The sequence below is a fragment of the Heloderma suspectum genome, chromosome 2 (genome assembly GCF_057233095.1).
Source record: "Heloderma suspectum isolate Gila_16-S chromosome 2, 16-S_ref, whole genome shotgun sequence".
Lineage (NCBI taxonomy): Eukaryota > Metazoa > Chordata > Lepidosauria > Squamata > Helodermatidae > Heloderma > Heloderma suspectum.
The window spans coordinates 364,756,349-364,784,279 of NC_139459.1; the positions used below are offsets into that span (position 1 = coordinate 364,756,349).

The window sequence follows — 27,931 nt, forward strand, 5'->3', positions numbered from 1 at the left end:
TCAGTGCCTCCAGTGTGGGAGAGCCCACCACATCGTGCTAGTCAGTGAGTTTAGAAAGATCTGTACCCCTATTCAGTATTTTCTCCTCATTCAATCAAAGCAGCAATTCACTGGGTTTGTTCCCTGAGCTGAGGATCCATTCCTCTCTGATCAGATTTCTCTTTTTATTCTTTCAGGTGATGACAAGGACTGCAATAAAGAGAGGAAACAGCATAAAAGAAAAGCAAAAGTGAAATGGAAGTGGGAGGACAAAACCTTTGCTCCTGAAGAAGCTGAACACCAAAGAGTTCACACAGGAGAGAAAACATATACATGCTTGGACTGTGGGAAAGAATTCAATCGCAACTCAGACCTTACACTACATCAGCAATTCCATGAAGGCAATAACCCCTATAAAAATTTGGCTTATGGAAACAGCTTCCATCAGGCGATTTATCTTCTATCGCAACAAAAAATTCTCTCTGACAAGAAATCCTACGGAAGTTTAATTCCTAGAAGAAGCCTTAGATCGCATCAAAGAATTCACATAGGAGAAAAGCCATATAAATGTTCTGTTTGCGGAAACAGCTTTTGTAGTAGTGAAAGCCTTAAAGAGCATCAAAGTATTCACACAGGCGAGAAGCCCTATGAATGTTTCAATTGTGGAAAGAGTTTTAGTAACATAAAAAACCTTAAAGAGCATCAAAGAATACACACTGGCAAGAAGCGCTATAAATGTTCAGAGTGTGGAAAGAGCTTTCATGGTAGCACAAACCTGAAAATACATCAAAGAATTCACACCGGGGAGAAGCCCTATAAATGTTCTGAATGTGGAAAGAGCTTCATTCGTAACGCACAACTTAAAATACATCAAATAACCCACACAGGTGAAAAGCCCTATAACTGCTTTGAGTGTGGAAAAAGCTTCAGTTGTCGCGCACATCTTAAAACACATCAAATAACCCACACGGGAGAGAAGCCCCATCAATGCTTTGAGTGTGGAAAGAGCTTCAGTCGGAGCACACACCTGAAGAGACATCAAAGAATTCACACAGGGGAGAAGCCCTATGAATGCTCAGACTGTGGAAAGAGTTTCAGCGCTAGCAGTATCCTTAAATCGCATCTAAGAATCCACACAGGTGAGAAGCCCTATAAATGCTCTGAGTGTGGAAAGAGGTTCAGTGAGAGCTATACACTTCACGAGCATAAAAAAATTCATACCGGGGAGAAGCCTTATAAATGCTCCGAGTGCGGAAAAACTTTCCGTCATAACACACTGTTCAAAACACATCAAAGAATCCACGCAGGTGAGGAGCCCTATAAATGCTCTGAATGTGGGAAGAGTTTCAGTCAGAGCGGAAATCTTAAAACACATCAAAAAATCCACTCCGGAGAGAAGCCTTATAAATGCTCTGAGTGTGGAAAGAGTTTTACTGATAGCAGAAACCTGAAATCACATGAAACAATCCACACTGGCAAGAAACCATATGAATGTTCTGAGTGTGGAAAAAGTTTTGGTCTTAGTAGAAGCCTTAAAAGACATCAAATAATCCACACAGGAGAGAAGCCATATCAATGTTCTGAGTGTGGAAAAAGTTTTGGTCTTAGTAGAAACCTTAAAAGACATCAAATGAATCACACAGGGGAGAAGCCCTATAAATGCTCTGAGTGTGGAAATAGTTTCAGTGAGAGCTATACGCTTCGTGAGCATCAAAAAATTCATACAGGGGAGAAGCCTTATCAGTGCTCTGAGTGCGGAAAGAGCTTCAGTCGTAACACACACTTGAAAACACATCAAAGAATCCACACAGGTATGAAGCCCTATCAGTGCTCTGAGTGTGGAAAGAGCTTCAATAGTAGCGCACACCTTAAAAGGCATCAAAGAATTCACACAGGCGAGAAGCCATATATGTGCTCAGAATGTGGAAAGGATTTCAGGGCTAGCAGTAACTTTAAAGCACATCTAAGAATTCACACCGGGGAGAAGCCTTATAAATGTGCTGAGTGTGGAAAGGGTTTCAGTACTCTCAGAACCCTTAAAGAACATCAAAGAATACACACAGAGAAGCCCTAGCAATGCTGAAGGTTGTGGAATGAGCTTCTGGCAGAATGCACCCCTTAGATCTCATCAAAGAATACATGCAGAAGAATTCCTTAAATCCTAGTAAGGACTGGAATGTGGGATGTCAGGGGAACCATGCCTCTTCATTTTAAAAGGCTCAAACCCAGGAGGAAGCATACCAGTAATTAGAGGGTTTATTTGACTAACCATATCTTAGTAATGAATCAGTGTTCAAAATGTGGTGGCCTCTTCTATTGCCATGGTTGAATCTGGGCAGCAGAGCTCATTTGGAGCTAACATTGTACACACCATCTGAGTAGTTTTGTTTCGGCACCAATGTGGTCACCTGCAAAGAATACACATTGCCCCTCCGTGTATGTGAGTCCAGATCGCCATGAGGACAGATAGATGCTGTGTACTGCTATCTGCTCAAGAGGGCATAGTGTGAGCCATGGGATTCTGTAATGTAGACTAATTGTATCATGGGTTTGTTGCTTGAAATGCAGCATTAGGGATTTTTTTTTTATCTCCCCGTGTTGTCAGCTTGGTGCAGATGTGTGTTTAATTAAACTATATTGTGTTTACTGCTTCGTCTGCTTTTTGTCAAAAGTTGCGCCTCAGCAGCTACTGGCCTTTGAGTGCAGTGTTTCCTCACACCACTGGATCTCTGGGTAGGTTGTCCTCTTTGGCTCTGGTCTCCAATATAAAAGGAGCAGGAAGAAACAGCTGGGAGGCTGGGCAGCAGCCTCCACGTATAACTCAGTCTGATTTTTTGCTTTGCTTTGCGTCTCCCTTAATCCTGCATCGTCCATTTTGCAATTTGCCCCTAGATTTCTCCCTCAGTCCTGTTCTGAGCAGGGTCAGTGTGTATCCAGGGTAAATACATTAGGTGTAAGCAGATGTGGGGGGTATGTGGGGTTAGGAATCTATAGATGTAATCTGTGCAGGTCTGGACAGGAAAAAAAGTCCTACAACTCCCAGCATTCCCCAGTCAGCATAGCTGGCTGAGGTATGCTGGGTGTTAATTTGGCACAGAACAGGTTAAGTAAGTTTGCTTACAAAATGATGAAAAGGCTACTTTGGACTGAAGATGGCTAATTGGATCTGGAATGGTCTGAAGGAGGGTTTTGGGGAGGCCTACAAGAAGACCCCCTAAAAGACCCCAGACTCATATTTAAGAAGACCCGTACTTCTATTCCAGACGTCTGACCCATGAGCAAGAAGACCTTGAAATTTTGAATCTATGGTAATTGATATTATTACTATTAATTTCATTTCTGCACCACCCAATAGCTGAAACTCTTTGGGTGGTTCACAACGATTCAGAAAAAATACAACATTTTATAATACAACCTTATAATAAAACAGTCTCAAAATGTTAACATACCATATTTAAAACAATGTAGTTGGCTACAAACAATTTCAATTAATAATTAAAAAATATGGCATTACAATACCTCTAAGTAAGACTTTACTAGAGTGGTTTTGAAAGGAAAAAGATGCGGCTGTCCTCACAAGCAGCTTCACAGAGCAAGATCAAAGGCCCAGTTAACTGTGCTGGCAGAGAAGCCGACAGGAGTATAATAATATAAAAACCGAACATGCTTAGATGCCCACTAGGGAAAGGAAAATCCTTGCTAGGCATCTCATGTTGTATGCATGCAGAGAACAAAAGAAAATGTCCTTACTGGACACCTGCTGGGCAGAAGAGGTCATAACAATGCGCACAGCAATGATCAAGAGGAAGTGTGAGGGCGGAATACGACCAAAGATGACCATGAACCAGAGAGACAGTCAAGACAACGGGCCCAGACCACGGATGAACCCTTTTATACCTGCCTAAATTATGCTCGAGCCACATAGGCATAAAATGTCATGTTACTGGAGGGGGCAGATAGATACCTCACTTCTGATTGGTGAAGGAGTGGTCTAACCAACCTGTTACTTCATTTTGATTGGAAGATGGTGGTCTCATCACTCATTGGGCCCCCACCTCTGGCCAGAAGAAGTGTATAAAAGCCCAGGTAGCAAGACCTTTGTTGGGACTTTCCCCCTTTCTCTTGTGCTTCGTTCTCTCGCTGCTTCACCTCTCTACACCTCTAAAACCAAAGATTTAGATAACTATAGACTCTTAAACTCTAGATCTTGCACATGTTAAACTATACATGCCTAGAGAAAATTAATGCTTTAGTTTTTTATACTTAAGTGGTGTGCAGGAGGAAGTAAAAGGTGACAATTTTTACTATGCTTTAGTTTAGCTTTACAAAGTAAGTAGAATGCAGGATGGTGGTGAGGAAGAGTTATAATGTTGGATGTTCAATTTGTTATCTTGCTTGCTACATTTTGGTGTGCCAGCTTTGTTCAACGCAATATTTTTGGTTAATATCTTATTTACGTTACAGTTCTCTTTCACTGCCGATAATGTAATCAACAGAAAAAGTTTCTAACGCTCATATAACCACCGTGCTGCTTAATTTGTGTAATTTTCTTAAATAAAGCATTTAATAGATTTTAATTAACTTTTTAGTCTGTAGTGATCTTTGCCTGTTTAGACTTCGCTTAGGGCGCAATCCTATGAAGATAGTCGTCAGCCTCCAAACTCGGAGGCTGTCCTCCATTTTGGCTAGTCAGCGGATTTTGACTGTCTAGCCGGGGAGCTTCGGGGGCAGGGGGAAGGCCACGCAGTGCACGGGAAGCTGTGTAACATGGCTTCCACGGTCACCTCCCCACCCCAAAGACTGCCCCCTTTCCCCCATCTCTGTGCTCTGTTTCTGAGCCTGGAGACATAGCCTGCACAGAGAAAACTGCACTATGAGGGGCTGGGAGCGGGTGGGGAATGCGGTTTCTGGGCTCCGAGGTTGGAGCCCTGGTTCCAACCTTGCAGCCCAGAAACCGAAAAATCCTGTGTCCCCCTAACACCATCTAGGAGACTTGGGATTGCTTCCTCCATTACTCACTGAACTGCCTAGACTCCATTTGGGGTCAATTTTCAAGTTAAACAAGACCGAATTACCCCTGGGAGTTGTAGGACTTTTCTCTCTCTAAACTTGCATAGGATTGCGCCCTTAATCACGTAATTAATGAAGCAGTTTTCCCAGTTAGTAGTAATTCTGTGTATGGGGTGGTGGGGATGCCTTAGGATGTTACCATTTAAATTCAGCCTGGAATCCTCAGAAACAACAACAGTATACACTGTGAGTTTGCTTGCATTGTGCTTAAATTTATTTTCTAATCAGATATGTCAGTTCAAATGCTTTGGCCTTATGGCAAAAAACAAGAACACAACCATTTGACGTATTTATAAAGCACAGAAAATTAAGACAGCCTCATTTGTATGTTGTAAAGGTTTACTAAATATATATGTTAAATAAACATGCAAGTCTGATCTTGTATGATTTAGAGCCATGGAAAATGTTCTGGCAATTTTTCCAATTCAAACTTTTCCAGGGAACCCATGTCACCGGTGCTCATGTGCTGTGGTGATTCAGAGGCCACTCCCCTTGTATTGCTGGTAGGGAGCACAAAACACTTTGTTGTTGGAATGTAAGATACAATCCTGGCCCTATGGGTGCAGGTGTATTTGTGGGAAGAATTTGTTGGCTCTGCACTTCTTCCACTTGATACTAAGCATAGAAAATTAGCATAGCATATTTTAAAGATAGATGGATAGATGAATTTATGTTAATATAGTAAAATACACAATCATTCCATTATAAACAATCATACTCTAGGTACATTGCATACAAACGATCACTGACAATGACATTGTAAAGTTGTCTAAAGTTTGTAGAACTAGATTTTTTTCTTTTTGTTGTCTCACAATTTGAGCAGTACCCCATTTTTTGTTTTCCAATTTTTTAATTTCTCATTCTAATTGTGCTCTTCTACATCCTTCTGACTTTTTTTAGAGTGCTCATTTCTTTAATGTTGTGGCCTCTTAAAACTGCCTTTAATGTATCCCTGATTACATAATTGGGCATTACATGAATGGTGTCCTTTATTGCTTCATTAGAAAGTTTTGCAGTGATATCTCTTGGGCGGGCCCCCTCTCACAGTTTTGTGCGGTGAACTTGGCTAATCTCTCTGTGGGGTATCTCCAATTCTGGAAAAATAATATTCAGCCATTCTGACTCCTTTACCCTGTGAATCCCAATACTGGCTACCACCTACTTCAACTTTGTAATGATTCTGTCTTTTAGTTTAATTCATCATTTTTCTTACTGAGGTTTTAAATCTTCATTTGATGTCGCAGGTCTAAATCTTTTGCATTCTCCAATGTTTGCATAATAGCAAGTAATTTGGAAGCCTCTTTGTAAATAAGAGTCTTTTTAGGGAGCAATCCCATGACCCATAGACAATCTGGGGAGCCATAGGATACTTCAGATTCCTGGATCCAAGGTCAGAGACAGCACTCTGACCCAGGAGTCCAAGCTCCCTGTCCCTCGCAGCCAGCACAGAGAGAACTGCACTGGCTGTCTCCAAGGTCACAAAGGCAATCTCAGGGAGGAGGGAAAGAGGGCGGCTCAGTGGGTGGGCAGGGAACTGGGGAAGTGGGTTACAAGCTATCCCCAGCCCACTCCAGTCTCCTTCCCTCCCCATCGGCAGAGCCCTAGCTAGACGGGCAAAAACTCCCATCTAGCAAAACTGCAGAGCACGAGAAGCATGGAAGCGAAGGTGGTTTCTGTGCTCCTTCCACTCTGCATAGGATGCCCGTCAGCCTCCGCGTTTGACGGTTGACGGTATCTGGACAGGATTGTGCCTGTAGGGGCTTGATTGCATTGTTCCAATCCTGTCTAAGGAGCACCAGTTGTGCTGCGACCTCTAACATATTTTCAGCACCATCTTTAGGAACCTTACCAGGCTTCCTCATTGCTTCACTGGCATGAAGGGGCCTCTTTGCGGCATTATTTTGGGCTCAGAGAAAGCTCCAAGGTGACTCTCTAGTACGACGGGTCCCTGAGACGTTCCCCTTTGCCCGGTTTAACTTCAGTTCACACACAGATGTCAACAGATGTCAATTTCTATCGGATCTTCCATGGTTTGCTGGATGAGTGAGCGGAGCTACAGATTTATCCAGCCATCTTTTCTTACAACATCACACCTCCCCCGCAACATAGCATACTTTTGCTGCAACAATTGTTTACTAAATAAAAGTCCAATTAACATGCTTGATTTAGAGCAGTGGAAGATGTTCTGGAAATTTTTCCAATTGAAAGCCTTCTGGAGAACCCACATCACCAGTGCTTTTATGCTGTAGTGCAGCCTTCCCTAACATCCAGATGTGTTGGACTACAACTCTCATGTTCCCCCAGCCAATAACCTTGAGGGCACCAGGTTGGGGTGACAGTGTGATTTTATTTTTTCCTATTTTTTCATGTTGTCTTCGCTATATCTCCTTACATCTACATATATTTCCCTTAAATAGTTAAGTTTATATCTTACTTCTAATATCTTATTTTTATTAATTTCTCTCATAAATCCACCTTTACTTGGTTTTTGTCAATGAAGATTGCTTCCCTCTATAACGTCTCCTCCTGCTCCTAGTAGATAACTTTGTAGACTTCAGGTGCCACGCTGTACTCTTGTTTTCTTTGCAATGTAACAAATGTGGTGAGAAAAGAAATAGAATGCAAAGTTTGACCCTGAATACAAGCCTGAATTGTAAACATCCTGAAATGTATTTTGTAACCCAAAACGTGTACGTGTCCATTGAGAACATCACGAAATGTGAAAAGCTGACCTTTTAACCATTCCACATCAGGTGCATATTAAGGATTCTAGCCCAGGTCAGGAAGGGGAGGTGTGAACGGAGAATGAATGGCTTATTGCAGGAAGGCCAAATGGGGGTGCTCTGGTATGTGCTGAAGATTGCCAAAGTATCAGTTACAGAAGATGGAAATGGGCCAATAAAAGAGGACAGCATGTTATGACCACAGAAACAACCTTGAGAAACGTTGGGGAGTCGGAAGGAGATGTCAATCTGTCGGTAACAATGTCAATCCTGGAATTTAGGACATGGTGTATTATTCAACAAAGAACATACCAGGTGGCCCAAAAGTAGGTATACAGTTGTTTAGAACGTTGATGGGAGGGGAAGAGAATGTGTGGGTAGCAGATGTGTGGGTGGAGTCAGAATGACAGTTGGGAAGAATGAGTGACAGGGAGTGACAGTTAAATCAGTTAAGTGTAGAGAGTGGAGAGTCTGGTCTTCCTCCTCTCCATTTTATCCTCACAACAACCCTGTGAGATAGGTTAGGCTAAGAGTCCATCACTGGCCGAAATTTACCCAGTAAATTTCATGGCTGAGTGGGGACTAGAATCCAGATCTCCTGAGTCCCAGTACACCACACTGGCAATCTGCTGTAATGAACTGCATCTGATGAAGGGGATGGTATCCATGAAAGCTTTTCCCATCATGAATTTGTTACTCTTTAAGATGCCACAAAACTCTTGGTTGTTTTTGCTGCAAGAGATTAACAAGGCAGAGAGGCTGGCTGAGTGTGAGAGGAGGAAAAAGGGGAGAAAGGAGGCCAACCTGCTGAGGGAGAATAGGAGTCTACCGTTGTAACTTCAGGCCCCTTTGCTTCTCTCTCACACACACACACAATCACAACCCTACACCCCAGTCCTTCTTCCCGCCCCACCCATCTCCTTCAGAGCCAGGAAGCCTCTCCCCGCTGATTCTGTGGTGATGGCTGCCTGCTCCGCCCCAGGAGAACCACCTGGCATTGGGCAGTGGTGAATCATAGAATAGTAGGGTTGGAAGGGGCCTACAAGGCCATCGAGTCCAACCCCCTGCTCAATGCAGGAATCCAAGTCAGAGCATCCCTGACAGATGGCTGTCCAGCCTCGACTTGAAGGCCTCCAGTGTGGGAGAGCCCACCGCCTCCCTGGGTCATTGGCTCTGTTGTCGTATTGTTCTAACAGGAAGGTTTTCCTGATGTTCAGCCAGAATCTGGCTTCCTGTCACTTGAGCCCATTATTCCGTGTCCTGCACTCTGGGATAATCAAGAAGAGATCCTGGCCTTCTTCTCTGTGACAACCTTTCAAGTACTTGAAGAGCGCTATCATATCTCCCCTCAGTCTTCTCAAGGCTAAACATGCCCAGTTCTTTCAGTCTCTCTTCACAGGGCTTTGTTTCCAGTCCTCTGATCATCTTTGTTGCCCTCCTCTGAACCCTCTCCAGTTCGTCTGCATCCTTCTTCAAGAGCGGTGCCCAGAACTGGACACAGTTCTCCAGATGAGGCCTAACCAGTGCTGAGTAGAGGGGAACTAGTACTTCCCGAGATTTGGAAGCGATGCTTCTATCAGTGCAGCCCAAAATAGCATTTGCCTTTTTTGCAGCCACATCACATTGTTGGCTCATATTCAGCTTGTGATCGACAACAGATCCAAGATCCTTCTCGCTTGTAGTGTTGTTGAACCACGTATCACCCATCTTCTAAATGTGCATTTGGTTTCTTTTTCCTAGGTGCAGAACTTGGCATTTATCCCTATTAAATGTCATTCTGTTGTTTTCTGCCCAGCGCTCCAGTCTATCCAGATCACCTTGAATTTTGTTTCTGTCTTCCCAAGTATTAGCTATCCCGCCCAATTTTGTGTCATCTGCAAATTTGATCAGCATTCCCTGCACCTCCTCCTCCAAGTAATTAATAAAAATGTTGAAGAGCACTGGGAAGTGCTGGGAAGTGTGGGGCTGGTTCCTGCATGGATGCGGAAAGAGAACGTGACTGGGAGACAGAGGAATTGGAGAAAGGAGAGGGAGAGTGGGTGGATCTCCCATGGATTGTTGTTGGGTTGTGAACTCTTGAGTTGTTCGTGGTTTACAAGCCATGGTTTGTTAGTGTGTCTGGGTTCATATAAGACAACAGCTCACGATTCAATGACAACCCACACTCAGCCTTGAGTATGGGTTGAGTGTGGATGGTTGTGTTGTTTGAACCCATCTCCCAACCCCCCTTTGCTGCACTGAAGACTCCTAAAGCGAAACAACTGCGGAGGCATAAGTGGAGGGGGATGGATTCTGAGGTCAGCGGTGATGCCGCCTGATCCAAAGGGCGCCACAAACGTTTCTAGCCCAGAAACAAGATTTTGCGCTCCTTTGCCGAGAACGCTGGTGCTGAAAGCAGAGATGGGGAGAGCTGTGAGCGCCAGCAAAACTGCTTTCTGCGGCTACAGAAGGGCTGTTGGGAAAGGCAGCGGAGCCGGGGGGAAGGTTTGCGCAAGGCCGGGGCCAGGCTTTCCTCCACTGGGGCTGCTCGAAGTAGGAGTAGACTGGGCCCACCCCAAGCTGCCCCCCGCCACACAGCCCTCCCCTCCCCTCCCCTCCCCCCCCTTTCCATTCACCCCTCCCTCTCCCGCGGCCCTCCGCTCCCCAGCAAAGCTCCCGCCACGAGCGCAGGCGCCTCGCTGGCCAGGCCGCCAAAGGGAACCAATTCGCGGCTCCCCCCGCGCCTCTCACCTCCCTTTCCTGCCGAGCCGCCACCCTGCCCAGCAGCTGCTGACGAAGGCGCACACGCAATTCCCTCATTGGCCCAAAGTTTCCGCTCGGCATTCCAGGAGGCCTCCCGCCCCGCGCCCAGGCCTCGCTTCTGCAGGCCGGCGGGACGGGGGACGTCCGTGGGGGGCTCCGGGCCCGGCCTGCCCAGGGGCTCCTGCCCAGGGCGCCCGCTGCTCCTGCGGGTGGGAGGGGCCCTTCCGCGGCGCGGGGGTGCTCGGCGCGCCGCTCCGGGGCCAGAACACCCGCCCGCCCCGCGGCAAGGCAGGCGGAGAAGTTTCCTGCAGGGGCGGCGAGATCCGCGGCGAGGAGGCGTCCGCGGGGTCTCCCCGGAGAGCCCCGAGGCCGGGGCTCGGCGCCGGCCTAGCTGCAGGGGCGGGGTCCGCAGCCGGGCCTAGCGCTGGAGCGGGCCGGGAGCCCGTCCCGCGAGCGAAGCCGCCGGGCAGGAGCAGGTGAGTGCGGCGCCCTTCTGGCGCTATGAGGCGCCGCGGGCCGCCGGCTGGAACTCGGCGGTCCCCCGCCGAAGCCCGCACGAGGGCGCCGCGAAGGGGGCCGGCTCCGGAGGGGCCGCCGCTCGCAAGCGCAGAGCCGGGAGCCGAGTGCCCGGCGGGGCGCGGAATCCCGCAAGAGCCTGCGGAGGCTGCCCGGGGGAGCCCTGCGCGGCCGCGGGGGACCCGGCCGCGGGTCTCGGCGCAGCCCGAGTTTGGACGGGCACCCAAGCCGCTCATGGCGTGATGCCGCTGCGCAGGCCCCGGCGGTGGAAGGGCTGCTCCGAAGCGGAAGGGCGCGCAGCCTCGCTTCGGGTCGCGCGCGGTGGAGGCGCAGGTTCTGCGCCTTACCGGGCAACTCGTAACAGAAAGGCGCCGCGGGAGGACTCATCCCAAGCTGGAGTTCCGCTGACCGGGAAAGGGGCGCGTCCCCAGTCGGAGAGCGCATCTTATCAGTTAGTTTTAAAGGACGCGCAAAAAAGGGGCCCAGCCCTTGCAAACCGCGCCCCTTGCGAAATGAGATACCCAGGGCCAGCCCCTCGCATCCCCGGGGAGGCTAAATCTCATTCCTTCCCAAATCACCTACCCTTTTGGTGTTGACCCCAATTGTCCTCTCCCTTAAATAGGTCATCTCCACTCTCAGGCGTCCCTATTGACCTGCATTTTCCCCCAGGGGAAGCTAGCTGTAGACCAGTAGTTCAGCCGCACCTTGCCTTGGTTTTGCAAATGACATCTCATGAGATTGGCTACAGCAGCAGTTGGGCCTAGCTACAGAAGAAGACAGGGTTATGAGGAAGCCAGCTGTCCAAGTGCAAGGTGCCCCAACGATAGAGTGTCACCACACAAGCAAGTTAAGCGTCTGTGTGAGAAGACAGTGTTACTTATTTACCTAGTAAATGACCTCAAGTACTCATTTAAAATTCATAAATTATTTGTTGGAGCCAAAACAAGTGCACAGCAAAAGGAGCTAAAAGGGTTGTTGTTGTTCAGTCGTTAAGTCGTGTCCGACTCTTCGTGACCCCATGGACCATAGCACGCCAGGCCTTCCTGTCCTCCGCTCTCTCCCGGAGCGTGCTCAAGTTCATATTCATTGCATCGGTGATGCTATCAAGCCATCTCATCCTCTGTCGTCCCCTTCTCCTTTTGCCTTCAGTCTTTCCCAGCATCAGGGTCTTTTCCAGGGAGTTTTCTCTTCGCATTAGGTGGCCAAAATATTTCAGCTTCAGCTTCAGTATCTGTCCTTCCAATGAGCAGTCAGGGTTGACTTCCTTTAAGATTGACTGATTGGACCTCCTTGCAGTCCAGGGGACTCATCTTCTCCAGCACCACAGTTCGAAAGCATGAGTTCTTCGGCGCTCAGCCTTCCTTATAGTCCAGCTCTCACAGCCATACATTACTACTGGGAAAACCATAGCTTTGATTATACAGACCTTTGTCGGCAAGGTGATGTCTCTGCTTCTTACTATGCTGTCTAGGTGTGCCATAGCTTTCCTCCCAAGGAGCAAGCGTCTTTTAATTTCATGGCTACAGTCACCGTCTGTGGTGATCTTGGAGCCCAAGAAAGTAAAATCTGTCACTGCTTCCATTTCTTCCCTGTCTATATGCCAGGAAGTGATGGGGCCAGATGCCATGATCTTCGTTCTTTTAATGTTGAGTTTCAAACCAGCTTTTGCACTCTCTACTTTCACCTTCAACAAGAGGTTCTTTAGGTCCTCTTCGCTTTCTGCCATTAGGGTGGTATCGTCTGCATATCGGAGGTTGTTGATAATTCTCCCGGCAATCTTAATTCCAACCTGTGATTCATCCAACCCAGCGTTTCTCATGATGTACTCTGCATATAAATTAAATAAGCAGGGCGACAATATACAGCCTTGTCATACTCCTTTTCCAATTTTGAACCAATCGGTTGTTCCATGTCTGGTTCTTACTGTTGCTTCTTGACCCTCGTACAGGTTTCTCAGGAGACAGGTAAGGTGGTCTGGTATTCCCATCTCTTGAAGAATTTGCCACAGTTTGTTGTGATCCACACAATCAAAGGCTTTAGCGTAGTCAATGAAGCAGAAATAGACTTTTTCTGGAATTCTCTTGCTTTCTCCATGATCCAGCAAACGTTGGCGATCTGATCTCTAGTTCCTCTGCCTCTTCGAAACCCTGCTTGTACTTCCGGTAGTTCTTGGTTCACATGCTGCTGAAGCCTAGCTTGTAGGATTTTGAGCATCACCTTGCTGGCATGTGAAATGAGCGCATTTGTGCGGTAGTTTGAACACTCTTTGGCATTGCCCTTCTTTCGAATTGGAATGTAAACCGACCTTTTCCAGTCTTGTGGCCACTGTTGAGTGTTCCAAATGTGTTGGCATATTGAGTGCAGCACTTTCACAGCATCATCTTTTAGGATTTTAAATAGCTCAGCTGGAATACTGTTATCTCTGCTAGCTTTGTTGTTAGTAATGCTTCCTAAGGCCCACTTGACTTCACTCTCTAGGATGTCCGGCTCAAGTTCAGTGACCACACTATCACTATTCACTCTCAAGTTCAGTGACCACACTTTACAGCATCGGACTTTCTTTTCACCACCAGACACATCCACAGCTGAGTGTCCTTTCAGCTTTGGCCCAGCCGCTTCACTCTTTCTGGCGCTACTTGGAAATTCCCTCTGCTCTTCCCCAGTAGTATATTGGACACCTTCCGACCTGAGGGGCTCATCTTCCAGCGTCATCTCTTTTAGCCTTGTGATATGTTCCATGGGGTTTTCTTGGCAAGAATACTGGAGTGGGTTGCCATTTCCTTCTCCAGTGGACCACATTTTGTCAGAACTCTCCGCCATGACCTGTCCGTCTTGGGTGGCCCTGCATGGCATAGCTTATGGCTTCACTGAGTTATGCAAGCCCCTTCGCCACAAGAAGGCAGTGATCCATGAAGGGGGCAGTATCCATGAAGGGGGCTAAAAGGGTACCCCCTACAAACCTACAGTTGGGAGCTAAATTCCAGGGGGTGGGGGGAATCCAGTTCACAGTTCTTGCAGCCTTGCTGTACCAGAAATTCTAGAGTGCTTGAAGAGAACCCCGGCCACATATTGAAAGTAAACCCATGCTTAGAAAGGGGCAATAAAGCAATTCATAGCTCTATATTGACAAGAGTTACTGTGCAGGCCCAGTTAATGGAAGAGTCTGCTTATAAGCAAAAAAGAAAAGAAAAGTGTAGGCTAGCTTCAGTTTCGGCTCAATGTAGGCTCAGGTTTTATGCCTTATAGAGCAGTTAATCAAATAAAAGCTCCCAGAAAGGACTAATCCCAAGTTAGAAAGTACAGCTTATCATTTAGTTTTAACAAACCATGTCCCTTCCTAAATCAGATACCCAGTGTCAGCCCCTTGCATTGGCAGGGGAGGCTAAACTGCATCCTTAGTACGAGATGTAAATGTTGTTGAACCAGTTGTAAATGGGGACCACAGTGCTCTCAGATTTAATATATATTTAAGTGGGAAATTGCCAAGGAAGTCCAACACAGTCACATTTGACTTCAGAAGAGGAAAGTATTATAAAATGAGGGAACTCGTGAAAAGCAAGTTGAAAGGGGGAGTCAGGAGGGTTGAATTCCTTCGAAATGCTTGGAGATTACTCAAAACCATAATAATAGCTGCTCAGCTAAAATGTATACCTCAGGTTAGGAAAGGTAGCACCAAGTCCAAGAGGTCACCAGCATGGTTAATGAGCAGTGTCAAGGAAGCTCTTAGAGAAAAGAGGGCTTCCTTCAGAAAATGGAAGTCTTGCCCAAAGGAGGAAAACAAAAAGGAGCACATGCTTGTACAAAGGCGATGCAAGCAGACAATACGAGATGCAAAAAAGCACTTTGAGGAGCATATTTCTAACAATATCAAGGCCAACAATAAAAAATTATATCGGAGCAGGAAACTAGGGAGGCAGTTGGACTGTTGGATGGCAATGGAGTTACAGGAGTACTAAAAGAGGATAAGGCAATTGTAGAGAAGCTGAATAAATTCTTCTCATCTGTCTTCATTGCAGAAGATATAGGACAGATGCCTGCGCCTGAACTAATGTTTTCAGGAAGGGAGTCTGAAGAACTGAGGCAAATTGTGGTGACAAAAGATGAAGTTCTGAACCTTATTCACAAATTGAAAGTGAATATATTACTGGGCTCAGATGGTATCCACCTTACAGAACTCAAATATGAAATTGCTGATCTTCTAACAAAAATATGCGACATGTCCCTAAGATCAGCCTCTGTACCAGAGGACTGGAGAATGGCTAATGGAACACCAATTTTTACAAAGGGATCTGGGAAATTACAGGCTGGTTAGCTTAATGTCAGTTGTGGGTAAATTGGCTGAAAGCATTATTGAAGATAAAATTAGTAAGCACATAGAAGGACAAGCCCTGCTGAAAAAGAATCAACATGGGTTCCGCAAAGGTAAGTCCTGTCTCACTAACCTTGTCGAGTTCTTTGAGAGTGTCAATAAACATGTAGACAGGGGTGATCTGGTAGACATTCTTTGACAAAGTCCCTCACCAAAGACTCGTGAGCAAACATAGCAGTCATGGAATAAGAGGAGAGGGCCTCTTATGGATCACTAACTGGTTAAAGAAGAGAAAGCAGCGAGTAAGAATATATGGTAAATTCTCCCAATGGAGGGATCCAAATAATGGGGTCCCACAGGGATCTGTGTTAGGACCAATGCTTTTCAACTTTTTCATAAATGATCTGGAATTAGGAGTGAGCAGCAAAGAAGCCAAGGTTGCTGATGACACCAAATTACTTAAGGTGGTTAAAACAAAAAGGGATTGTGAGGCGCTCCAAAAAGATCTCTCCAAACTAGGAGAATGGGCATCCAAATGGCAAATGCGGTTCAGTGTAAGCAAGGGTAAATTGATGTATGTTTGGGCAAAAATCCCAATTTCAAGTATGGGATCTGAGCTAGCAGGGACTGACCAAGAAAGAGATCTTGGATTGTGGTGGACAGCTTGATGAAAATGTCAACCCAATGTGTGGAAGCTATAAAAAAAAAAAATAGGCATTAGCAGAAAAGGAATTGAGAATAAAACTGCCGATATCATACTGCCCTTATACAACTCTATGGTGCGACCATACTTCGAATATTATGTACAGTTCTTGTGACTGCATCTAAAAAAAAGATATTGTAGAGCTGGAAAAAGTGCAGAGGAGGGCAACTAAAATGATCAAGGGGCTGGAGCAACTCACCTATGAGGGAAGGTTACAACAGCTGGTCTTGTTTAGCTGGGAAAAAAGGAGGGTGAGGGGAGACATGATAGAGGTGTACAAAATGATGCACGGTGTGGAGAATGTGGAGAGGGAGACATTTTTCTCCCTCCCTCAAAACACTAAAACCCAAGGGGATCATCCCATGAAGCTGATTGGTGGGAGATTCAGGACACATAAAAGGAAGGACTTTTTCACACAGCGCAGAGTTAAACTATGAAATTTGCTACCAGAACATGTAATGGTGGTCAGCAATTTGGATGCCTTCAAAAGGGGGTTGGACAAATTCCTGGAGGAGAAGGCTATCAATGGCTACTAGTCCTGATGGCTATATGCTACCCCCAGTATCGGTGGCAGTATGCCTATATATGCCAGTTGCTGGGAAGCATGGGCAGGAGGGTGCAGTTGCACGCATATCCTCTTTTGGGCTTCCCATTAGGGCAGCTGGTTGGCCACTTTGTGAACAGAATGCTGGACTAGATGGAACTGTAGTCTGATCCAGTATGGCTCTTATGTTCTTAAAATTCAAATTAACATCTCTCCTAACCACCGAACAGCAACAAAAAGTCTTAATTTTTACAATATGACAACTCCTTTGCCAATATATTTATCAAAATGGTATGTTTAAAATAATCAAGAAGCAAGCTAGCAAGTAAACAGATGCCATTTGCTGCCTCTCTTGCGTTATATGCATGTTCTGGTTTGACCTGATCCAATGCACATTGGGGGAACCCAATCATCCCTGAGGCAATTTCAGCCCTTGTGAAACCAGCAACAGTGGGGGGTAATTTTGAGGAGAAAAGAGGTCCATGGAGGACCCTGGTTGCCACTTCCATTTCGCCATCTTTCCTTCCCAGACCCCTCCTAATTTTGCCCTGTATTATGGGGTGGGGAGGAGACCAGGAGAGTCTCAGTGGTGGGATGGAACATGCAAGGCAGGAGTAAGGAAATACAACAAAACAGATCAGGCATTAAGCAGCCTAAACAGCATCCAGGGAGAATCAGTCAATCCTGAGGAGAAAAGTTGTTCACATAAAATGTTTTATCTAATAAACATGAATGGTTTCATGTAATTAACAAAGTTGCTCCCCCAGATTTATGGAGTCTCCATAAGGGGGCCATTTAAGACAGTCAGACTTACTTGACAAAGATGGTCAGGGACCACCAAGGTCTGCTCAAGGCTTTGCTGGAGAAAGAGACAGACAAGTCTTGTGTAGTCAATTTGGAGCAAGAGTTGGAGTATAAACCCCATGACCTATTTGTTCTCCTTTACAGGCCAGGGTTAAAGAGGCATGCCCTTGGGGTGACCTGGTGAGAGGCAATCTAAAATTTAAACCAAGAGAAGGAATTCCTAGAGAACCATCTGGGGAGAAAGAACAATCGCTTCCTCCCCTGCCACTGCCCTTGGGAACGTAGCTTTGGATTTTCCCTGCCTGTAGCAGCCGTGGCCTCTGAGGGGATCTGGGGAGTACCAAATGCAGTGGGGTGACGTGGACTCCAGTGGCTGCAACAGGGGGGTTGTGCGGCTGGGAAATGCAAGCTGGTGAGGAAGTGGATTTGGAAGTGCCTAGATGGAGACACACAAACAGCGGATGAAGGCGCCACTGATAGGTGGAGGGAAAGGGAGAGAGAGGTCCCCCCAACATTCACCCAAAAGGAGATGGTGCAGTTTCCCCTTTGTGCCGGGTTTCTTCACAATATCCACATTGGGGAGTTTCTTACTGCTGATCCAAGAGATCCCCACACCTAATTCCTGCAACAGAACTCAAGACATTCTCCTGTGTATCTGGGTTCTGGATACACTGAAATCATTTTCAAACTGCTTTGTGCACTAGGTTGCAGGAGAGGGAAAACAAAAGGGATTTGGTTGAGACTCTGGATTAGGCAGCTATTATGGGAGGGGGAATCAAGGGAAGAAAGAGGACGGGAGGAGAGGAGCCAGTGACCAGGGTGCCAGGTGTTGCGTTTCTCAACCTTATACAGGCTTTGGTTTGTTGCGCTGTGGTGAAAGAACGCCCCCCCCCCCAAACTATTATGTTTATCCGTTCCTACAGAGAGAAACCCTTATTACTGTTCAGAATAATCTGTTATTGCTTTTAAAAAGCTCAAGAAAGTAATTATTGTGACGCATGATAAGTTGTTGACTTTGTAGGGCTTAACGGTTGCACACGTTTGAGGAGGCCTTCCCTCGAGAAAGAAAATGGCAGCAGAGCAAAGCCATCCTGCAGTCCTCTTCCAGGCTTACTTCGGGCACCGAGCAAAGATGGAGGAGCAACTTTTACGTGGCTGCAAAGCAGGAAGAGGCTGTGAGGACCGTGAGGCTGGAAGCAGTAGGGAATTATGGGAAAAAACAGCACAGAAGAAGGTCCTTGGTTCCCAGGCGGTGGCTCTGGCAGGAGGCTCAGGGGATGTAACTCAGGAAGAGGAGAAGGTGAGAGGGTTTCATTGAAGGGGTGAGAATGTGTGGGATGGTATCCTAAAAATGCCCACCAGGAACCCATCCGGGATGTTATCCAAGGAAGGAACAACTCAACTCCCCACCCTAACCTCTCAATAGCACAGTGGTTCTGACTGGAGCAGGCCCTCCTTGGGGCTGCACAAGTAACCTGAAGAGGATTGTGAAGTTCCAGGGAAGGAGGAGAACCTGTTTCCGTCAGCAGTACTGTCCCTCCAGCAGAACAGGATGAGCGTTTGTAGGCACCAAAACGGCTTCACTTGAAGGATCCCATGAACTTACAGGGAAGGAGGGGACCCTACCTCTGGGTGCTTCTCCTGTTTGTTTTTAGGGAGATACCCTGTTCTAGGGTTTGGATAAGTTGGCTTTGCAACTATATAAGTCTATAAATTGAAGTGGTTTAGAAAATAGCTTGATAGCATTTGATAAATGACACCAAACAGTCACTGTTTAATGTTGGACAGTTGGCAGTTTATGAGATTTCATTCATATACCTTGACAATTTAAAATAAAGAGATGCCAAGTCTAAACCATTTGAATGATTTCAAACCAGATTTCACTTACAAAATGTGAACATTGAGTTTTTAATTCTAAATTTCGTGTTCAGAATTTGGGCAGTACAGGGATGCAGAAATGACAAATTTAGTGAATGGTAATATCTGTGAATATTTATTTCAGCTCTATCCATTATCCTCAAAACTGAGATAAGATTGCGGAGTGTGTATGTAGTCTGATATACCATTGTGCCTAGCGCTGTTCTAGAATAGCAGGTCAGGACAGAGTTATAGAATCATAGAATAGTAGGGTTGGAAGGCCTACAAGGCAATCGAGTCCAACCCCCTGCTCAATGCAGGAATTATGTTAGGAGTTAATATGCCAAGGAAGTTGCATGATACTGTAGCCCTTGGTGCTCAGACTGTATCTCATCGGTTGGACTCAATGGTCTTATAGGCCCCTTCCAACCCTACTATTCTATGATTCTCATGCCAGGATTGAGTTCAAGGGGATGGAGAAATGCTGCTCTTAGCCTTTGCTTCCCTGTTTCTTTTCTTTTCCAATCCCTTGTCCCCCTTCCTTTCCTGGGCTCCTCACTCCAGGTACAGGGGATGTCACTCAAAGCAGCTACAAATTTCCCTGAGGCCGAAGACACTCAGCCAAAGACTGCACAGATGTTCGAGGGGATTCTGCGGGCCAGTGATGGAGGTGCCACCTCACTGGGTAAGGCAGAGAGGCACATATTTCAACGCAGTCTTCCTTCCTGATCGTCTCTGACAACCCATTGGCTGTTGTGGCATGCAGACTGGGCCACTGAGAGCTTATTTGTCCAGGGAAGATGCTGCCTATTTAATTTGAGTACTTTGAAGCAGTCTTAACTTATTACTTGAGAGGTAACAGTTTATTGCCTTTCGTAAATAATTGCCTCAATAAACATCTTGCTTCTGTTAGTCTTGAAGGGTTGTCTTTAGTAGTGGTACTCCATTGAGGAGCACACTATTGAGTTTCTTTTAGGTATGGACTTTTTTTGTGGTGGCCAAAGTGGAAGGCTTAATAGTTGAGGCAGCTTTTCGGAAACGTGAGATCTATTTGGAAACTATTAAAAACAGTGGCAGGGAGTTCCACAGATCTAAGGCTACGTTTTTTAAAAAGAAAACCTAAATGGGCTACCTACAGTGTTCCCATCACATTTGGTGGCAGGGTTGGGGTAACTGGGGTCTTTACAAGCAGCAAGGGAGAGAGGGTGGAGCCCCTGAAAGATCTGAGATACTTTATTATTCAAAAAATGCCTTAGGGTGCAATCCTATGGCTGCTAGTCAGCAGCTAGACGGCCATAGGATAGGTTGGTTCCCAGAGAACTTACCCCCACCCCCTCCCACACTGCCTCGTAGGCAGCGCGGATTGACCCCGTGCTCAGAAGAGCAGCGTGGAGTGGTGAAAACAGGACATTCCTGGGAGCGGGGCGGGAAGGTCGGAAATGCTGGTACAACACATCCTATGTGTCCTCTGGCCACCACTTCCCACGCTCCTAGGTCCCATTCCTAGACAGCTAAAATAGGCTGTCTAGCTGCGAAAGCAGGACAGGGGGAGCGAGGATGAGATCCGCTCCTCATCACTCCTCCTGCCCTGCACTGGATAGGTGGTTGCCTCCGGGGTCAGAGGCGACCGTTGATCCAGATAGGATTGCTCCCTCCATTGCTATTTCAACTGGAGCCCAGAAGGAGATGTACATAAGACACTTTCTGAGGTATTCTCCTGACGAACATTTCTTTGGGCTAAATGTCACCCACTTGAGAGACACCTGCGAAAGAAACAGCTAGGGAATAGCTGGAGGGATTCTGTCTAATGGGAAAGGGTAGTTAGTGTGCAAAGAGAGGGGGAAAAGGTCTGATGAGTGCCTGGCCCTAAATACCATAGTGTCATATTGCCCAGAATGATTACTGTGATTTGGAGGGCCCCCCAAAGGTCTTAGTTGGAGATCTTCTCTGTTGTGCTTCTGGAGTACCTTCATTTGTTGATGCCAGGAATTCATCATGCAATCTTAACCATATTATTAAAATTATTAAAATTCTGTATACCACTCTGATCAGTTCTACTGATCAGTGACTCGGTTTGGACGACACGATAACCCACAATGGGTTAAATAAGCCCATCGTTGGTTATTGTGTCATCTTCTTCATATTTTTTATCTATCTATCTATGGCTGGCTGCAGGGCCATCTGTAACGCAGGGAATAAGGGGGAGCTGCCCTGGGTGTAATCGCACTGCAGGGGCCCACTGAGCCTGCCGTTTGGGCCCTACAGTTGCTGCTGCTTTTAGTTCACATTCTCACTTGCTGGAGTGTATGACAGGAGTCACTGGGTTACATTATTACTTTGTTTATACTTTCCCTTACTAACAAGTACACCCTCTCAGTCATGGTGCAGGCCAGGTTTCTGATTTCACCTACCAGTCATCCTGTTGGCCATCTTTCACTCTATTGGTCTCTCTCCCATTCACTCTGACTTCCTTCACCTTGGATTGGCTGGCTGCCGTTTGTTCCCTCCCCTTTACTCATGGTTTCTTTTCTGACTGTGGAGAGTGTTTAGTTTCTCTCCCCTATTCCTGCAATATCCAGCAAGGAAGCCTCTGTTGAACATTTTAATAGTGGTAGGAGATTCAGTGTGGATTATATTGTAGTAGTGCTTACAGATTCAGTCTCTTGCATTTTTAGTAGTGTTTTTTATTCAGTCTGCTCATTATAATTGTTGTGCTTGTTTAATCAAGTCTGGTGGATTCAACTTTTCACCTTTCTTATGGGGCCTTTCCGAGAAGCGAAAACCTGCCTTAATGTGTTTCTAACAAATAGTGCCTATGACAAAATTACATCCTGGGCAACGCTGGGTATATCAGCTAGTATGTCAATTTTTTAATCCGCGATGGCTTATTTGGCTGAAATAAGCCACTCTGATAACTTACGGTCTGCAGTAAGGATTATTTAACCCACCGTGGGTTATTGTGCCATCTGGCACTCACTGTGGCTTATTCTGGTTCCCTACAGAGTCAGCTGGCAAGAGCAGCTAATAGTGCTGCGGCTGATCTGTTCCAGCCTGCAGAGCCCTTTTTCCGAGATCTGACAAGCAGCCCAGGGACCACCACTGCCAGACAAGCGCAGCCTTCCCTGATAGTACCACACTACAGTTACAAAATGACAGCTGTCCCCTAGTACAATGATAGCCCTGTTGTGCTACCCTGCTACAGCGAAGTTACACAATGACAGGCTTCCCTGATCGCTACTTTGAAATGGCACAGCTTGGGAAATAGGGGAAGAACTGCTCACTTTTCCATGAAGAAGTGCAGTTCCGCGATTATCCACTACAGCATCTGAAGGCTGTCCATGAGGGCACCCCACCTGTGCAATTTCACCCCATTACAGCTAACTCTCAGGGAGTTATAGCTCCCACCCCCTTTTTCCTTCACTGGCCACTTTTCCAGTGTGTGTGTGGGGGGATGCACAGTTGTGATTTTGTGCAAATTTGCTTTAGCAGTAAAGCACTATAGCGAACGGAAGCAGCTCTGCCAGCATTGTCTGGGACGAGGGGTGAAATGCACAACTCCACTCCATTTTGAGATAATAAAGGCTTTATGTCCGCGATGGGGGGGGGGGGGGCTTTTGCACATTTTTGCTTCAGAGCTATGGGGGGAAATACACAATTGAGGTTTTTGTCCTGATCCTACAAACCCTAAAGGGTTATTTGTGCCATCCCCTTTTTGTTCCACCCGGGATTTTTCCTCTTCTGGGTAATTGTGCAGGGGTTCGATGGTGCATTGGGTGCCTCCCGGCTAGGGGAGGCTATGTATGAAGTTTGGCTCCAATCCTGAAAACGTCCAGTGCTTTAGACCCACCACCCCCTTGTTGGGGTGATGCTGGAAGCACTGAATTAAGCCCCTGTATTTTACCCCACCTTTCCTCTCTCATACAGGCTGCTGCACTGTTGTCAATGGTTGAAACAGTGCCACTGCTTGGGCAGGAGGACTGCAGTGGGACAGGGAGCGGGGATGACTCAGTTTACACACAGTAGCTTAATAAACTACTCACAGTGGCTGGAGTCCCCTTCCAACCCTACTCTTCTATGATTAGCCTGGTCGTGTGTCGGGGCATCCTAGACTATTTCAAAAATAAGCTGTGAGTAGATTAAAGCACCATGGTTTAAAGTGATGTCCGAATGTGGCCAGTGTGTTTGGAAAGATCTGTATCCCTACTAAGTATTTTCTCATTTAGTCAAAGCAGCAATTGACTGGGTTTGTTCCCTGAGTTGGGGATACATTCCTCTCTGATCAGATTTCTCTTTTTATTCCTTCAGGTGATGACAAGGACTGCAATAAAGAGAGGAAACAGCATAAAAGAAAAACAAAAGCAAAATGGAAATGGGAGGACAAAACCTTTGGTCCTCAAGAAGCTAATCACCAAAAAATTCAGACAGCAGAGAAAACATACACATGCTTGAAGTGTGGGAAACAATTCAGTCGCAACTCAGACCTTACACTGCATCAACAATTCCATGAAGGGAATAACCCCTATAAATATTTGGCCTATGGAAAGAGCTTCCATCAGGCGATTTACCTTGTATCGCATCAAAAAATTATCTCTGACAAGAAATCCTGTGGAACAGAGTGTGGAAAAAGTTTAATTCCTAGAAGAAGCCTTAGATCGCATCAAAGAATTAACATAGGGGAAAAGCTGTATAAATGTTCTGTTTGCGGAAACAGTTTCTGTGGTAGTGAAAGCCTTAAAGAGCATCAAAGTATTCACACAGGCGAGAAGCCCTATGAGTGCTTCAATTGTGGAAAGAGTTTTAGTAACATAAAAAACCTTAGAGAGCATCAAAGAATCCACACTGGCAAAAAGCGCTATAAATGTTCAGAGTGTGGAAAGAGCTTTCATGGTAGCACAAACCTGAAAATACATCAAAGAATTCACACTGGGGAGAAGCCCTATAAATGTTCTGAATGTGGAAAGAGCTTCATTCGCAACGCACAGCTTAAAATACATCAAATAACCCACACAGGCGAGAAGCCCTATAACTGCTTTGAGTGTGGAAGACGCTTCAGTTGTAGTGCACAGCTTAAAACACATCAGATAACCCACACGGGAGAAAAGCCCCATCAGTGCTTTGAGTGTGGAAAGAGCTTCAGTCGGAGCACACACCTGAAGAGACATCAAAGAATTCACACAGGGGAGAAGCCCTATGAATGCTCAGAGTGTGGAAGGAGTTTCAGCGCTAGCAGTATCCTTAAATCGCATCTAAGAATCCACACAGGTGAGAAGCCCTATAAATGCTCTGAGTGTGGAAAGAGTTTCAGTGAGAGCTATACACTTCACGAGCATAAAAAAATTCATACCGGGGAGAAGCCTTATAAATGCTCCGAGTGCGGAAAAACTTTCCGTCATAACACACTGTTCAAAACACATCAAAGAATCCACGCAGGTGAGGAGCCCTATAAATGCTCTGAATGTGGGAAGAGTTTCAGTCAGAGCGGAAATCTTAAAACACATCAAAAAATCCACTCCGGAGAGAAGCCTTATAAATGCTCTGAGTGTGGAAAGAGTTTTACTGATAGCAGAAGCCTTAAATCACATGAAACAATCCACACTGGCAAGAAACCATATGAATGTTCTGAGTGTGGAAAAAGTTTTAGTCTTAGTAGAAGCCTTAAAAGACATCAAATAATCCACACAGGAGAGAAGCCATATCAATGTTCTGAGTGTGGAAAAAGTTTTGGTCTTAGTAGAAACCTTAAAAGACATCAAATGAATCACACAGGGGAGAAGCCCTATAAATGCTCTGAGTGCGGAAATAGTTTCAGTGAGAGCTATACGCTTCGTGAGCATCAAAAAATTCATACAGGGGAGAAGCCCTATCAGTGCTCTGAGTGTGGAAAAAGCTTCAGTCGTAACACACACTTGAAAACACATCAAAGAATCCACACAGGTCTGAAGCCCTATCAATGCTCTGAGTGTGGAAAAAGCTTCAATAGTAGCACGTACCTTAAAACGCATCAAAGAATTCATACAGGAGAGAAGCCATATATGTGCTCAGAATGTGGAAAGGATTTCAATGCTAGCAGTAACTTTAAAGCACATCTAAGAATTCACACCGGGGAGAAGCCTTATAAATGTGCTGAGTGTGGAAAGAGTTTCAGTATTCTCAGAACTCTTAAAGAACATCAAAGAATACACACAGGGGAGAAGCCCTAGAAATGCTGAAGAGTGTGGAATGAGCTTCCGGCAGAATGCACCCCTGAAATCTCATCAAAGAATACATGCAGAAGAATTCCTTAAATCCTAGTAAGGACTGGAATGTGGGAGGTCAGGGGGAGCATGCCTCTTTTAAAAGGCTCAAACCCAGGAGGAAGCATACCAATAATTAGGGGGCTTATTTGACTAATTATATATTGGTAATGAATCAGTGGTCAAAATGTGGTGGCCACGTCTGTTGCCATGGCTGAGTCTGGGCAGTTGGGACCAACATCTTACATAAGTCTGAATAGTCTTATGTTTAGACACTGATGTGGTTGCCTGTGAAGAATAAACTTTCCTTCCCTATGTGCACACATGAGTCTATATAGCCAGTTCACAGGCATCTGTCCTCATGGCAATGTGCTCAGCGGCCAAATTGTGCGCAGTGGGATTCTGTCATTCAGAGTAATTGTATCTTGGGTTTGCTGCTTGAAATGCAGCATTAAGAGATATTTTTTATTTCCCTGTGTTCAGCTTGGTGCAGTCATGTGTTTAATTAAACTATATTATGCTTACAGCTTCGTCTGCTCTTTGTCAAAAATCATGCTGTTCTCTTTTGCTCCGGTCTCTAATATAAAAGGAGCAGGAAGAAACAGCTGGAAGGCTGGGCAGCAGCCTCTGCGTATGACTCAGCCCCTTCTGCTTGCTTTGCTTTGCGTCTCCCTTAATCCTGAATCGTCCATTTTGCAGTTTGCCCTTAGATTTCTCCCTCAGTCCTGTTCTGAGCAAGCAGGGTCAGTGTGTATCCAGGGTAAATACTTTGGGTGTAAGCAGTTGTGGAGGGTCTGTGGGGTTAGGAATCTAAAGATGTAATCTGTGCATGTCTGGACAGGACAAAAGTCCTAAAACTCCCAGCATTCCCCAGTCAGCATGGCTGGCTGGGAAATACTGGGTGTTAATTTAACACTGGAAATGTTAAATAAGTTTGCTAACAATGAAAAGGCTACTTTGGACTGAAGATGGCTAATTGGATCTGGAATGGTCTGAAGGAGGGTTTTGGGGAGGCCTACAAGAAGACCCCCTAAAAGACCCCAGACTCATATTTAAGAAGATCCATACTTCTATTCCAGACCTCTGACCCATGAGCAAGAAGACGTTGAAATTTTGAATCTATGGTTATTGATATTATTACTATTAATTTCATTTCTACACCACCCAGTAGCTGAAACTCTTTGGGCGGTTCACAACAATTCAGAAATAATATAACAACATTATACAGCACCATTAATGTTATAATACAAAATTATAATAAAACAGTGTACAATTTTAACATACAAAATTTAAAATAATTTAATCAGCTAAAAATCTCAATAATTTCAAAAACTACTGTGGCATCATAATACCTCTAACTAAGACCTTACAGGAATGGCTTCGAAAGAAAAAAAAATCAGCTGTCTTCACAAGCGGCTTTACTGAGCAAGATCAAAGTCCCAGTTAATTGTGATGGCAGAGAAGCCAACAGGAGTGTAATAATATAAAAACCAAACATGCCCACTAGGGAAAGGAAAATCCTTGCTAGGCATCTCATGTTGTATGCACGCAGAGAACAAAAGAAAATGTCCTTACTGGACACCTGCTGGGCAGAAGAGGTCATAACAATGCGCACAGCAATGATCAAGAGGAAGTGTGAGGGCGGAATATGACCAAAGATGCCCATGAACAAGAGAGACAGTCAAGACAACGGGCCTAGACCACGGATGAACCCTTTTATACCTGCCTAAGTTATGCTCAAGCCACGTAGGCATAAAATGTCATGTTACTGGAGGGGGCAGATAGACACCTCGCTTCTGATTGGTGAAGGAGTGGTCTAATCACCCAGTTACTTCATTTTGATTGGAAGATGGTGATCTCATCACTCATTGGGTCCCCACCTCTGGCCAGAAGAAGTGTATAAAAGCCCAGGTGAGACCTCTGTTGGCGCTTTCCCCCCTTTCTCTTGTGCTTCATTCTCTTGCTGCTTCGCCTCTAAAACCAAAGATTTAGGTAACTATGGACCTCTTTAGACTCTTAAACTCTAGATCTTGCACATGTTAAACTATACATGCCTAGAGAGAATTAATGCTTTAGTTTTTTATACTTAAGTGGTGTGCAGGAGGAAGTAAAAACTGACAATTTTTACTATGCTTTAGTTTAGCTTTACAACGCAAGTAGAATGCAGGAGGATGGCGATAAAGTTGTAGCTGGAAGTTCAATTTGTTATTTCGCTCCCTACATTTTGTAGTGCCAGCTTTGGTAATTGCAATTCTTTTGGTTACTTACATTCTCTTTCACTGCCAATAATGTAATCAACAGAAAAAGTTTCTGACGCTCTCATAACCACCATGCTCCTTAATTTTTGTAATTTTCTTAAATAAAGCATTTAATAGATTTTAATTAACGTTTTAGTCTGTAGTCATCTTTGCCTGTTTAGACATAGCGTAGTTACTGAACTATCTAGAATCC

General features: G+C 45.5%; 3 protein-coding genes across 5 annotated transcripts in view; 2 read left to right on the forward strand and 1 right to left on the reverse strand.

Moving 5' to 3' along the window:
* Window positions 1-5,552, forward strand: part of LOC146355758 (uncharacterized) — a 15,769-nt gene extending 10,217 nt beyond the window's left edge. The window contains exon 4 of the mRNA XM_084830777.1: window positions 177-5,552. Within this exon, the coding sequence (XP_084686903.1) occupies window positions 177-2,053 (1,877 nt within the window). The 3' untranslated portion in view covers window positions 2,054-5,552. The remainder of the gene's footprint in view (window positions 1-176) is intronic.
* On the reverse strand, window positions 129-11,266 carry LOC146355759 (uncharacterized). Its single transcript, XM_084831111.1, has 2 exons — window positions 10,503-11,266; window positions 129-189 (listed from the first exon to the last, which is right to left on the reverse strand). Exon 1 carries the CDS (start codon window positions 11,264-11,266, stop codon window positions 10,568-10,570), a length of 699 nt encoding a protein of 232 aa, XP_084687237.1. The 3' UTR covers window positions 129-189; window positions 10,503-10,567.
* On the forward strand, window positions 10,622-27,862 carry LOC146355760 (uncharacterized). 3 transcript variants are annotated; one of them, XM_084830746.1, is made up of 4 exons: window positions 10,622-15,452; window positions 18,412-18,690; window positions 19,812-19,932; window positions 23,553-27,862. In XM_084830746.1, exons 2-4 carry the CDS (start codon window positions 18,460-18,462, stop codon window positions 25,445-25,447), a joined length of 2,247 nt encoding a protein of 748 aa, XP_084686872.1. In that variant the 5' UTR covers window positions 10,622-15,452; window positions 18,412-18,459; the 3' UTR covers window positions 25,448-27,862. The 3 variants fall into 3 exon arrangements, with proteins under 3 accessions (XP_084686872.1, XP_084686871.1, XP_084686873.1); XM_084830745.1 differs by having other exon boundaries at window positions 10,622-10,990; XM_084830747.1 differs by lacking the exon at window positions 19,812-19,932 and having other exon boundaries at window positions 10,622-10,990.
* Window positions 27,863-27,931: the final 69 nt, after the last annotated feature.

Coding starts and splice junctions, on each gene's coding strand:
- LOC146355759 (XM_084831111.1), bottom strand. CDS start 11,266: ATGAGCGGCTTGGGTGCCCGTCCAAACTCGGGCTGCGCCGAGACCCGC.
- LOC146355760 (XM_084830746.1), top strand. CDS start 18,460: ATGGCAGCAGAGCAAAGCCATCCTGCAGTCCTCTTCCAGGCTTACTTC. Junction 18,691..19,811: donor TAACTCAGGAAGAGGAGAAG/GTGAGAGGGTTT, acceptor TCCTCACTCCAG/GTACAGGGGATGTCACTCAA. Junction 19,933..23,552: donor TGGAGGTGCCACCTCACTGG/GTAAGGCAGAGA, acceptor TTATTCCTTCAG/GTGATGACAAGGACTGCAAT.